At 31.7% G+C, this 15,124-nt stretch overlaps 1 protein-coding gene and 1 pseudogene across 1 annotated transcript; one reads left to right on the top strand and one right to left on the bottom strand.

Annotated features, from left to right (window-relative positions):
• Positions 1 to 696: 696 nt before the first annotated feature.
• On the top strand, positions 697 to 5,237 carry LOC120117624 (annotated as a pseudogene).
• Positions 5,238 to 5,499: 262 nt separating this feature from the next.
• On the bottom strand, positions 5,500 to 7,372 carry LOC120117623 (leucine-rich repeat extensin-like protein 4). Its single transcript, XM_039137871.1, has one exon. It carries the CDS (start codon positions 7,260 to 7,262, stop codon positions 6,024 to 6,026), a length of 1,239 nt encoding a protein of 412 aa, XP_038993802.1. The 5' UTR covers positions 7,263 to 7,372; the 3' UTR covers positions 5,500 to 6,023.
• Positions 7,373 to 15,124: the final 7,752 nt, after the last annotated feature.

Raw genomic sequence — 15,124 nt, 5'->3', positions numbered from 1 at the left:
GATTGTTCAAAGTCATGTATGCCCATCCTGAAATTTGAATTTTCTTTTAAAACTTGATTTTTTCTATTAATATATATGTGTTTATCTTGAAATTTTATCGTAATTAATTATTTATATACAAAAAATTTATATTATATATATATATATATATATATATATATATCCACCTTTAAAAAGTTTTCTAGATATGTCATTGGTCATGGATCGCTTATCATATTATCGCAATATATGGGTTGCTTCGTTGATTGTGGAAGTTTGATTTCAACATGTTAATCGAGCTGGTAACAGGGTTACTGACATCTTATCAAATAACACATGATTTGAAGAAGTTGAAACTCGTTTTTCTCCCGTTTTCTGCTGATGAAATTCTTTCCCTCTTGCATGAAGATGTCTAACTTAAGAACGTAGCTTTGGTTTTTCACTGTTCACCGAAAAAAATAATTCTAATCACAATTGTATATGCAAATGATATATATCAGAATAACTACCACAAGAACTATCCACTATGAATTATAATTGATAGTTAATTTAAATATATTTAAATTAGGCCATATATGGCGAAACTTAAGATGAAATAAAATCCGAATTAAAAACATACACATAATATTTAGACGGTTCAGATTGCAAGCTATTTATTTGTTCACGTGTGGGATACCTAATCGGCCAATCAACCCTTCCTGAAGCAGAGACAAAAAGAAAAGTTAAAACCATCAACGACTCAAACGAGTTTCTCCCATCCAAAAGGCATCCAAACCAAACTAGCCTCACAACGTCCGTACATTCTAATCTCTAGGGCTTCTTTGAGATCGCCGATTCACAATGTACCGAACCGCGGCCTCTCGCCTCCGGGCTCTCAAGGTCAGTCCCGTGAATCCTCAAACCCTGATCTATGATTTCCAATGACTCGATCTCACTATAACAATCGGTCTTCAATCTCGAATATAACAAGGCTAATTCGTTCGCTTATGCTTTCTGCGATCATTTTCGTTATAGTCAATTGATCTTTTCTTTTTATCAACTACTGGTGCTGGCTTGTTTCTCTCATTTCTTTATTCATTGTATTTATCTCGGGTACCTATTTTTTAATTGGGCATTGACATTGATGTTAAGCTGTTTCACGTGCCTTCTTAGAAAAATGACACTTAAGCTGTGATTTATCCAGTAATATTTTCAAATATCGACAATCTTATTCCTGGAAATGTGATATGTTTTTATTGAAAATGTGAATGTAGGGTCGCACATGCCGCGGAGTACCTGCAAGGTTTTCAAGTTCAATTGCTGCTGCTACAACATCCTCCTCCTCAGGTGGCCTCCGTAATTGGTTCACCGGGGGTCAGTCCAAGTCCATACCACCACTAGATTTCCTCTACAGGTGTTGCACTACCATCTTCATTGCCTGACTTTGTTGAACCTGGTAAAACTAAGATTACAACTCTCCCAAATGGCCTTAAAATTGCTTCAGAAACCTCTGAGGTATGTATGGAGATGCTTCTTATGAAGAATATTTTCTTATATAAGGTATTTTCTTTTAGAAGATTAATTTTATAGCTCATCGTTGCCAAGCAGAATCCTGCTGCATCAATAGGATTATATGTCGACTGTGGGTCAATTTATGAGTCACCTGCCTCATTTGGGGTCTCACACCTGCTTGAGCGTATGGCCTTCAAAAGCACAACAAACCGTAGCCATTTGCGGATTGTCCGGGAAGTAGAGGCAATTGGTGGCAATGTGCAAGCTGCAGTTTCTCGGGAGCAGATTGGATATACCTTTGATGCTTGAAGACTTATGTTCCTGAATGGTAGAGCTGCTTATTGACTGTGTGAGAAACCCAGCTTTCTTGGATTGGGAGGTGAATGAACAGGTAGATGTCTTAAGCTTGGTGTTTTTAGGCCAAATAGTTCTTAACTATTTTAGGTTGAATCCCTTGTGAGATGATAATTCAATATTTCACGGTCTGCAGCTTCAAAAAATGAAAGAGGAAATTGCTGAAGCTGCGAAGAATCCTCATGGCATGCTTTTGGAGGCCATTCACTCGGCTGGTTATTCTGGTGCATTGGCAAATCCCCGTTTAGCCCCTGAGTCTGCAATAAATGCATTGGATAGTACAATTTTAGAGGATTTTGTTCTGGTGAGTCAATGAATTTATTTACTATGCTTTCAGTGCTAACTGTATCATTATAGTTATGAAGAAAACTTTGTTTAGTATGCTTTCACTTGTCACTGCTAATTGTATCATTGTAGTTGAGATTGCAGCTGATCTTTGTATGACCTTCTCACTGAAAAATTTGGTTTCTGATGAAAATATTAGGAAAACTTCACTGCTCCCCGGATGGTTCTGGCAGCATCTGGTGTTGAACATGAGGAACTGTTATCCGTTGCTGAACCACTTCTATCAGACCTTTCCAATATTCCTCGTCCCCAAGAGCCAAAAACTGTGTACACTGGAGGTGATTATCGCTGTCAGGCTGATTTAGGGGTATGTATCATAACTGCATAAATTGACATTTTAGTCTCCCGTCTTGAGTTGCTAATGGTTTTCAACTGTAGGATCAAACTCATTTTGCTCTTGCATTTGAACTACCTGGTGGTTGGCACAAGGCGAAGGAAGCTATAATTTTGACTGTTCTTCAGGTATTCAACATTGAATTTATCTGTCTTCTCAATGTTCTTGTTCCACCTTTTAATTTTAAATATAGTCTATTAACTTCTTTCTGGGATTATCCTATCTTGCACAATTATTTTTTCATTGTATCTTTTTAGTTCTCCCTACTTGCTATCATAATCTCAAGATAGTAAAATGATTGATCTAATTATTCTATAGATTCTGATGGGAGGGGGTGGATCATTTTCAGCTGGTGGCCCTGGGAAAGGAATGTATTCAAGACTATGTAAGTTTATCTTTAGTGACACACACTGTTATCTTTTGGTTTTAATAGAGTACCATAGATAAAATTTAGTTTTTTTGTTTTTTTCCCTTCCTCCTATGAGACACTTGGTTTCTTTTATTTTAGTCGTCAATTTGTTTGTGCTGGCATGAAAATATTTTGGTTATGTTATGAGCAGATGTCTGTGTCTTGAGCGAGTGTCCACAGGTTCAGTCTTTTTCAGCATTCAACAGCATTTATAATCATACCAGTATATTTGGAATACAAGCCACCACTGTAAGCCTGCTCTTAAATCTTCCATTATTAATTCCATTACAGTTCTCTATTCTTTCCTCTATCTTCCGTGCCCTTTATATTTTCCAATAGCAAAAGCTCAAGTTGACATCATTATAACGTTATTTTATTGGTTTTCGCAATGTTCACTGATTTATTGGAGCTTTTTATCTGTTGGAAAGGTTTTGTTCCCAACATCTACTGTTCTCTTATCTTTTTTTATTTTCTTTTTCTTGCTCTTCTTTGGCATTAGAGATGTTCAAGACGCAAGCTTTGGTCAAAATCATTGGAAAATTATGTCTTTAGATCAGGTTTGATTGTATTATTGGACAGTGTGGTTTTGGTGTTCATTTTTATTTTGATGGAATCAAATTTAATTAGGAAAGTTCTTGGATAGTAAAGGTCTCATGATTGCCAAGGGAGGGTCATGTAGCCAAGGATTTTTTATGGAATCGGTTTAAGTTCTAACAAGTTTTTCTCAAGTGTTTTGCCTTTTTACAATTAGTCATGATTCTGCTGAACTTTTTCATGCTGGAGCTTTCTCCTTATGGCTACATTTAATTGTTACAGTGTTCTGTTTGGGTGGTAATCTCACATCCAAGTCTTTTATTGCTGTTTTTCATGCTAGACTTCTATTTTGTCAGTGCTTGTAATTTGCATTTGAATGTTCTCTTAGTGTAACCACTGTTGTATATTTGATACTTACAGTTTCCCTTGACTGTTTCTTTTTCCCCTTTCTCGGCCTTTCACTGAATTTATTCCAGATTTGCAAATTGTATAGACATGTTCTGCTGATTATATCTTTTCCATAGGATGTTGCTGATGTTTTTGAATTCAGGGTTATGATTTTGCACCAACTGCTGTTGATGTAGCTGTTAAGGAGCTTATTGCTGTCGCAACACCTGGACAAGGTTGGCTGCTCTTGAACTCCGCAACTAGTATTTTTCCTGCAATTTTTATTCAGTGGATTGTTTCTGAAATGCTTTTCCTGTTTTCTTTACAGTTGACCAAATACAGCTAGACCGTGCTAAACAGTCAACCAAATCCGCAATTTTGATGAATTTGGAATCTAGAGTATGTAAACTATTCTGTTTAATTTCTTGATTGTAGATGAATTTAATGATGCTGATCAAGGATTCATATTTCCGCGCCAAACATTGTTTAGTGTTTACTTACAATCCGTTTCTGCAGATGGTTGCTTCAGAAGATATTGGGAAACAAGTCTTGACATATGGGGAGAGGTATGACTTATTTCGTTCTTAGCCATTGTCCTTCGCTGTGATGAGTGATGTTACTTCAACCCTTTATTTTTCATAAAGTATCTGTGTTTGATACCCGTGATTGATGTATATTAATATATGGGACTATATGGTTTACAAAGGCCCTTAAAATAAATGAAGATGCTCTTGTTGGACATGCACTTTTATATATCACTCATGCCCAAGCCGGAGAACCATAGCTTTTGGCCTATTAATATTTGCCTTTTCTTTATATGGTATATATATGTAATGAGAAAACTATGATAATTTGTTTTCTCTGTAATAAAATTGTTTTGAACTTATCAGGAAACCCGTGGAGTATTTCTTGAAGGTTATCGATAAAATTACACTGAAGGATATTTCTTCAGTGGCCCAAAAGCTTCTATCGTCTCCTCTCACAATGGCATCATATGGAAATGGTAGTTCGGAGTTTATTCGAAACTAAACCCCTGAATTAGTTCTCTTACCGCAATGCATAGTAGATATTAACTTGTTGCTTTTCCCCCCTTGTATTTTGCAGTCATTAGTGTCCCTAGCTACGACTCAGTTAGCCGCAAGTTCAAGTGAAAATAATGAAATTGCTTTCTGGGGTCGAACTTGATGAGTATCCGACCGGTTTTATAGTGTAATGCATCTGAATACCTTTGAGTTATTTTACAAGAAGATGTGCCCATTTTTTAACAATAAAATTGTTTCATTCCCAGCAAACAATCGATTATTGAAATAGCTTCTGCAGAAGATGGGATACTGGTATGTTTTTATGCTGAATTCCATTATTTTGATCATGATTAGGGAAAATGTCCCCGCATTTTTATTTTTTATTCTCTTTTGTTTATCAATTTCCCTAAAGAAATTCAAGGTTTTTTTTGGATAATAAGCAAATTCAATAACTGTTCTTTACTCTAGCATACATTTCGACCGTAAAAGTTTTGATGTACAAATTTGAAGTTTTGTTTTGTACTAATTATTTCGGGATTCGATTTAGCTGCTGCATTGACGTGTCCCTCGACGTAAAATAAAAATAAAAATTAGGAGGACCTTGTCAAGAATACAGGGATGAATTCTCTACCTTAAGGTATAAAAGATACAATTGTGCTCTCGAGTAATATAGAAGAATCGCCATGCAAATATGAAAAATCTTGAATCCAACACGGCGAAGGGGTGATTTGATACAAATGAAACCCGTAGCATGATAGCAATGAGGCTTCAACGCCAATTTCCTTTCACGGAACCCGGTTGGGGTATCTTACAGAGAATAAGAATTTCTCATTAGATTTGCTCGAACTAAAAAACCCAGATGAATTGAGCAAAGGAACGAAGTTCGAAACCTGGCAAACTTTCAACATGGATTTACCCAGTTATAATTAAATACTAACAAGGACTTCCTGTCAGGAGGGTGTGCACTATCTGGTTGGACCATACATTATTGGCGCATTAAGTAAGGGATTTGGACCCTGGACAAGGACCTTTCTGGCATGCGTGACATCGGTTCGATTTAGTTCCTACTTCCTACACCAATATAGTAATAGAAAGATGCAACTGATTCCATGAACAAATGAATTGCTATTAATGAATGGGAGAATTGACAGGCACCAACAACATACAATCATGGTGATGATGATGAAGAGGTTTGATTAGGCTTCAAGTTCCCACTCAATGCTCCACACACCAGAGGCTGTGGAGAAGGAATTCTCAGGCAACTCAACCCACTTCCAGGGATAAAACTGCACTCAGGTTGGGGTCTCTGCATGTCTCTCCCTGGAATGCAATTCACGGAGTAATCGAAACCCACATCCCTAAAGAAAGACTTGGAACATTCTTGGCCAAACCCAGAGAAGAAATTGTAGGCAACGGTCAAATTCATAAGACTCCTTAGAGAACAAACTATGTCAGGCAGCACTCCAGAGAGTTTATTGTGTGCCAAATTGAGAACCTCAATGTCACCCAAGCAAGATATGGAGTCAGGCAAATGACCCATGAGTGAGTTACGGCTCACATCAAATACTTGCATCTCTGAGAACATCCCAACATCTTGAGGGATGCAGCCTGTTAACTGGTTATTCAAAAGCAAAATCTCCTTCAATTTAGAACTCATGAACCCAAAACTAGATGGTATGTTCCCATTGAATTTGTTGTTAGCCAAGTTTATCACGGAGGCTGGTGAGTTCCCCAGGTTTGAAGGAAGTTCACCTTCAAACTGGTTGTTGTTGAGGAAGATGGCATCAAGACCCTTGTTAAAAAGACCTTCAGGGATTGATCCTGAGAAAGTGTTGAACCTAAGGTCCAAATAAACAAGATTTGGCATATTTAAAGTGACCATAGGAAAAGGACCAGAGAAATAGTTGCCACTGAGATCTAACTCTTGAAGTGATGAAAGGTCTTTAAAAGTATCGGGGATTGTGCCTGAAAACCTGTTGCTGTTGAGATGGAAGATTGACATATCTGAAAAGACTGAGAGTTCCTTCACTAGAGTACCTTGAAGATTTGCATGGTTGAGATCTATGGCTACCACGGGCGGTCCATTTGATGAATCCATTCCACCTTGTTGATCTGAGCAAAAAATCCCTTTATAAGAACACACATCTAAGCCATCCCAAGTCTTCAAAACACCCAATGGATCATCAGTGATGGCAGATTTCCAAGCTTGGAGAGCAGTGTAAGCACTGGTGAGCTTTGACGCTGAAGGGCCAGATGGAGTCGGGTTGTTGTTGATTCCTCCACCAACCCAAACACCGCCGCCACCGCCAATATTAATGCCAACACCACCACCCACAGCAATGGCCGCCGATTCTGATGGAGTCATCATCTGCCAAAGGATAAAAACCAGGAGCCAACTCCACCCCATTTTTTTTCTTTTCTTGATGACACCAAGAATGGTTACAGTGATTGGTAGTTTGCTTGTCAGGTTGTACAAAATGTTACTGCTGGTATTGATGAGAGAGGGCAGAGTGGGGATTGGTTGATCGTTTGTTGTTGAAAGCTTTCTTATAAAGTTTTGAGCTTTTATTGTTGAGTTGTACGAGTAACTTTCCATGTGTGAATGTTTGACTTGAGAATTCATAGCTTAGCTTACTTTGATGATTGTATAAAATTAGTAGGGTAAACTACACGAGAGACCACTAAACTATGGTAAAAAATTAATGTAACCACCAAACTTTTAATTGAATCAATCAGACCACCAAACTATTTAATTAAATCAATCAGACCATCAAACTATTTAATTGATTCAATCAAACAACCGACCGTTAATTTTTAACAGATATGGTGATGTGTCCGTTAAGTTTAATTGGCATAATTATATATTTGGTCCTTAATATTTACATATTCTATCAATTTAGTCATTATTCTAATTTAATTAAATAAATTTAACTATCAAATTAGAACGTGACACATGTCAATATATGATTGGAAGGTTTTATTTATGAATTTTAAATTATTTAATTAAATAATTTTTCTGCCACCATCCAATGGAAGTAAAAATTAAAGGGACAAGTTACACTCCAAAGGATTCAAACTAGGGTCACGCAGGGGATAGAACAGACGCCAAACCTTTGGGCCAAATGTCCCAATAGTTTAAAGTTACAACAATATATAATTTTCTTTTAAAGGTTTGTTAAAGATAAAAAATTAAATAAATTATTTGTTTAAATAAAATATTAAAAAATTAAATAAATTATTCATGACTAATAATTTTCAAATAAATTTTGGTTCGATTAACGTTTAAAGAAAAAAATTGGTTCGGTTAATCGAACCAAAATTTATTTGAAAATCATTAACCGAACCAAATTAATTTGAAAATTATTAACCGAACCAAATTAACCGATTTTTTTTGAAAATTATTAACCAAATTAATTGAAACAAAAATTCAGTTAATTTTGTTCGGTTAATCGAACCAAAATTTATTTGAAAATTATTAACCAAACTGAATTAATTTAAAATTTATTAACCAAACTGAATTAATCTATTTTTTAAAAAAATTATTAACCGAATTAATCGAAGAAAAAATTCAGTTAGTTTGGTTCGGTTAATTTGAAAATTATTAACCGAACCAAATTAACCAAAATTTATTTGAAAATTATTAACTGAACCGAACAAAATTCGGTCAATTTTTGAATTAACGATTTTTTTAAAAAAATTTCTAATTTATATAAAAATTGAATATTTTAAATTCAAAAAATAGTTTACAATTAATTTAAATGATAATTTGTTTAAACAAATAATTTGTTTAATTTTTTATCCTTAACAAATCTTTAAAAGACAAATACAAATAGTTGTAACTTTAAACTATTGGAGACCTTTGGTCCAATTGTTTGGGCGCCTACTCTATCTCCCCATGTGACCTTGGTTTAAATTCCTTGGAGTGCAACTTTGTCCCTTTAATTTCAACTTCCATTGGTTGGTAACACGTGTCACCACCTAATTGATAGAAAAATATTTAATTAAATAATTTAAAATTCATAAATAAAAACCTTCCAATCATATATTGACACGTTTCACGTTCTAATTTGATAGTTAAATTTATTTAATTGAATTAAAACAGTGACTAAATTGATAGAATATGTAAATATTAAGGACCGAATATATACTTATACCAATTAAGCTTAACTGACACGTCACCACCTATGTTAAAAATTAATGGTCGGTGGTTTGATTGAATCAATTAAATAGTTTGGTGGTCTGATTGATTCAATTGAAAGTTATGTAGTCATATTGATTTTCGACCATAGTTTAATAATATCCCGTGTAGTTTACCCAAATTAATAATACATTAAAGCAAAAAGTTTTACGAGGCTATTGTGTTTAAAAATAGGGTAAAGTATAGTAATGGTCACTGAATATTTCTGAAGCTTGCATTTAGGTCCCCCAACTTTTAAAACTTGCAATACAGTCCCCAACATTTATTCTGTTTGCAATATAGTCCCCCAACTTAAATCACTGTTAGAAAATTAGGGTAAATTATATAAACGGTCATTAAACTTTTCAAACACTTGAATTTAGGTCCCCAACTTTTAAAACTTGCAAAACAGTCCCCCAATAATTTTATTTTCTTATTAAATATAGATGTATAGAAAATATAAATGATTCAATTTATATTTAAATGTATGAATCATTTATATTTTTGATATATTTTATTTTTCTTGTATAAACTAGTATTTAAAATATGTTTATATTTTAATCAAAATATTTCAATATACGAATAAAAATATATTTATATAAATGTATATTTATATTTAGATGTATAAATAAAAAAATATATTCATATATTAATGTATGAATCATTTATATTTTTTGAATATTTTATTTTTAATGAGAAATTAAAATTATTAATTATATTAGAAATACTCAACTTAAGATTATATATATAATCATGAATTATAAATATGAAAAATATAATTATTAAATTTAGTTTAAAAATATATAAATCTTAAATTTATTCTTTTAAAATATTATATCAACTAATATTTAAAAAATATATTAAATCTATCAAACAATTTATCAAATATAATATTTTTTATTGTAAAAAAATATAATATGTTCCCATCATTTATTGCTTTCAAATTTTTTGCCGAAGTTCAAATCTCATTATTTCCATTTTCCATTATATTCTTTTTTTTCTGGCATTGGTCATACTATTAGTATATGTATTATTGTATATCTCTTAATACAAACGATGGTGTTAGCTTAGTGGCTCCACCCTGTATCTTTCATTTGCGTGACTCAGGTTTGAGTTTGCCCAAGACCCAAATTTTACTTCTTTGTAACTTATTTTCTTCTAATTAGGTGGTGACATGTGTCACCAATAACATATATCATGATCATGTGTTAACATATGTCAGATCATGGTTAAATGATTAATTTATTAAATTTTGTTTAATTTAGGACCAAATTGATAGCATATATAAATAATTAGGTGGTGACATGTGTCACCAATGACACATGTCATGATCATGTGCTAACACATGTCATATCCTAATTAAATGATTAATTTATTAAATTCTATTTAATTTAGGACCAAATTGATTATATAAATAATAAAGACTGAATGTATAATAATGTCAATTCCTTTTAACTGCCACTTCATCATTTGTATCAATTACTAACGACTAGTGCCTTAGTTGAAACAGTTAAATAATTATGTTGTATGATTGATAAATTTAAAAGATCGATGACAAAAGTAAAAAGGGCTAGATAGTTAAGTTGTCAACCTAGTAGTTTACACTTTTATTTATACGTCAAAATAACATTTTATAAATTTAAAATTCGAATTATTTTCAACCTCTTCTATATCCTAACTACTTTTTTTAATTAAAAAATTTCTTCAACAGATAAGAATTATACTATTATATTTATATAAAAAATACGTATCACATGAAATAAGATGAAATTAAATAATAATAAATCTGACATAATTGAATTTAATTGAATTATTTTAGAATTTAGGGTTTAGAATGAAATTGAATTACTTTGGAAATTGGGGTTTAGAATGAAATTGAGGACTATTTTGCAAGTTTTAAAAGTTGGGGGACCTAAATTCAAGTGTCTAAAAAGTTCAATAACCTTTTATATAATTTACCCTAATTTCTAACGGTGGTTTAAGTTGGGGACCATATTACTAACGGAATAAATGTTGGGGGACTGTATTGCAAGTTTTAAAAGTTGGGGGACCTAAATGCAAGCTTCAAAAATGTTCAGTGACCATTACTATACTTTACCCTTAAAAATAATAACGTGAGCTTTGAATTATTTTTATTTAATGTAGTCTTTAAATTTAAAAAAAGAATTTAATGTGATCATTTGATAAATTATTTTTGTCTGTGGTCGTTATGATACTGATGTGATATTTTATTGTACTAATGTGACAGTCAATGATGATTGGTGGCGTGGTTGATGACGTGATAGATTAACTAAATTGATTATTTTAGAAATTTAAGAATTTAATTGATTTTTATGAAAAAAATATCTAAAATATAAAATATTAAAATATAAATATAAAAATACTAAAATTAAAAATTAAATTACTAAAAAATTAAAAATATATATATTAACCATAATGATTGAAAATGTTATTGTTAAGTGATTCATTGAATTTAGATATGGATTCTAATGTGAATTTTATTTTATTTTTATTTCGTATAGGTAAAATTGCTATTCCTTGAAAACTAAAAAATAAATAAATACTAGGAATGATAACAAAAAAACCTCAAACACATGAAGTTTGTATCTACCTTCACTTTTTAGAGTTGTATCTAATAAAAGTTGGGAGGGTAGCAATTTTCCTATTAATTTTTTTGATATCATGTTTAGGTGAAGTGTACTTCTCTATTTCATGTTATATTCACTAAAATGTTCTTTTTAATTGTATACTTATTTTTTTAATTACATAGTGTCATGTTATTTAAATTTTAATTTTTAATTTTATAACTTTTTAATTTTATTTTCATACGATTTTATAATATTTATTTAATTTAAAATTTAAAAAATTTAGAAATAAAAAAATATGATTACCATAAAATAAAATTTGTGCAGGATAAACAAGTTCATGTTTATATAAATAAAATCAGGTTAAATTCGAGGTAAGAATAAAAAAAATTGAGATTGAAATCATATTTATATTTAATTTTTTAAAATTTAAAATATTTTAACTTTTTCTAAACATAAAATAAGCTCTTGATTTTTTTAAAAAACAATTTAGCCTTCGAACTCAATTAAAATCAATTTATCTCATTTGTCATATCATTTGCCACGTCACAAGCTATCGTAGATTACCATGTCGGCATAGTAAATCGCCATGTTAAAATTATGAAATGCAATGTTAGCACCGTAACAATCAACGACATAAATCGTTAGTCAAAGAGCCACGTTAGTTTTTTTATTTTTTAAAAGATTAAAGGCCATATCGAGTGTGAAAATAATTCAAGGATTACATTGTTTTTTCTGAAAAAGTACACGAGCCTCATATATTTTTTCTATATTAAAATATTTTAAAATTTTGATTTAATAATATAAAAAATTATTGATACCAAAGATTTAAATTGCAGTCGAGGTCACGTTTTTAGTTGCTTTGAGTTTATCGTGATAACAAATATAACAAACACTATTACGATAACATACTATTACTTAAATCCCTAATTGGTACCAATTCAATTTCTTCCTATTTATACTTTTATATTAATTATGATAATCTAACTTCTAAGTCAAGTATGTAAAATAAAATGGTAATAAAGCATATTTAGGGAGATAATACATTTCGGATTAATCTCAACCCAAACCCGAGTAGTACAATATATGGCGGGGTCACAACAGCTGTCACATGAGATCAAATTTATTTTACAGCAAATCCTGGTGGAATTGAATATCCAAATCTGATCATCATTTTATGATTGAAAATGGGGCCCCTGTTTAACCTTTTTCTCGTTTAAGCATTTCCACTATAGATCACAGCAACCTGTTCACCAGATTTCAAGCTTTAAGGGCCAACCAGTACAACTGCACACGCACGATTCATCTGTAAGTGGGTTAACGTGCAATGCTTCTTTTCTCTGTCTGGTGGGCGTGTAAGTGTTGTACAAACAATGCCCATAATCATTACAAGAAAACAGAAATGGAGAATTCCATGTGAATCAATGAGTAAAGCAAAACAATGCAATAACTTCCATTTCCATATTGGATGGCAGCTAGCTTCTATGGCCTTTTCTTTTGCAATTTTTTATTTACTTTTATTTCCATGATTGGCAGTGTTGATACAAGGTTCGAGTTTCGAGATTAGTCTCATACGAGGTGGTCATTTTATTATCAAACCCGTGACGAATAAACGTTAAAGTTTCCCTCGTCTCATTGCACTCAACCTGTTTGAAAGAATTCCCGTGTTTAACAAATCCCATCTGATTGCGACAATCAACAACTGGCTGCAATGTCCAAGAATCTGCCTGGCCTGATAACTTTAAGGTTTATGTCCCAATTCATCCAAAAAATATATATTTTTTTCAATAAGCTTTTACAATGAATCTGAAAATTATAATTAATCTCATTCATCTGTCATGCATTCAATATAGAAGAAAAATATATTTATTATTGCATGATGTAAACGATGGAGATGGCCTGATGGGTCATCTTTAAATTGTAGAAATTAACCAGACAGTGGATTGCATATCACTGTAATAAATATCTAGTGCCCAACTTGGAGATTGTCCCCTTCTGATCCATCATAATTTCATGATTTGCCCTTAAATAAAACAATAATTTCATGATTTGTTCCCCAAAAGCACTTTGGAAGTTGAAATAGCTGTGAATCTTTATATTGTTTAATGTACATAGTATATTGGTTAACTTTACTCAAGAGGTACGATACGAGAAAATTTGAGTTAAGAGACGCCGAAATTTGTGGGTTGAGATGCTCACTTAAGTAAAAAGCTTGATAAGTGAAAAGGAAATGGTGAACTGTAGTATTTAGAGAGGGTAAGAGATCATATCTAGGGATGGATATAGATCAATACATAAAATTGAAATTTAATTTAAAACTTCAAAAAACTATATCCGATTTTAATTGGATTCGACATTTAATAATTTTCGATTCAATATAAGCTTAATTTGGATTTTAAGATAAAAATTAATCTCAATATAATATATTCTTATATAAATATTTTTAAACTCGATAAAATAGATAAATTAGTATAAAAAATAGAGATAGTTCAAGTGGAAGCAGTTTGATTTTGTTTAAGCTATGTCTCGAGTTAGAGACCTTGTGTATGCAGAAAATCATTGCTGAAGGATTCACCCATCAAAACTATATGTACAATACAGGTCGATTTAAATTTAAATTAATCAAGACAAATCCTTGAAACCAATAGAGTAACAGAATCCCAAAATATATATAGTGGAGTCCCATGACGTGGCAAGATTGTTAAGTATTCAAAGTGGTTTGAACTCGTTATGGACTTGGTGTCCATTGTGGAGCAAAGACACCTTTGACCACAATTCGGCCCAATGGATACGGTTCAAATATAACAAATATAAAATAAACGGTAAACTATCATCTAACTATCAAATAGTTTTACTTTAGTCACTTAAATTCAGAAAATTGTAGAATAATCATTTGGTCCCTCATCATAAATTCCGTTAGTGACACGTATTAATATATTGTGATGATATGTGTCCTAATGGGATTGGTCTGATTGTTAGATGGACATAAAACTTAGGATTCAAACTTGAATTTATCGGGTAGTTTTCAAATTTTTATAATAAAAGAGAATTATTTTTTGAATGAGAATGAAACAACACTAGAAAATTATTCTAATGCATAAACTAGTATAAAAAAGAGTATGTCGTTTGTTCATAAATGTTTTGGATTTTAGTAGTCGTGCTTGCATGATGTATATATTAACAATTAATTAAAAATATTCTAAACACATACTACTTTATAATTACATCAGACTATTTGAAAAAAAACTAAAACTTCAAATCTTGTCAAAATTCTTCTCGCATCTAACCCTGAAAACTGATAATATTTATATTTTAGATTAAAATTTGTGTTTAAATAAAATCAATAGATACGAAAACACTTTGGAGAACAGTAACTAAATATACAATCTATTGGATTAATAATGAAGTTTGATTAAATAGATTTCACTGTCATTATTTAAGTCAAAATCCTAGTTTTTATATAAAAAATTCATAATTTCAAAATTTGAAAGGTGAATAAACTAAATA

This window comes from Hibiscus syriacus, unplaced genomic scaffold (genome assembly GCF_006381635.1).
Source record: "Hibiscus syriacus cultivar Baekdansim isolate YM2019G1 unplaced genomic scaffold, ASM638163v2 tig00110321_pilon, whole genome shotgun sequence".
NCBI classification, from domain to species: Eukaryota; Viridiplantae; Streptophyta; class Magnoliopsida; order Malvales; family Malvaceae; genus Hibiscus; species Hibiscus syriacus.
Note: the sequence above shows the minus strand (reverse complement) of the source record. Positions and strands in the feature narration are given on the sequence as shown.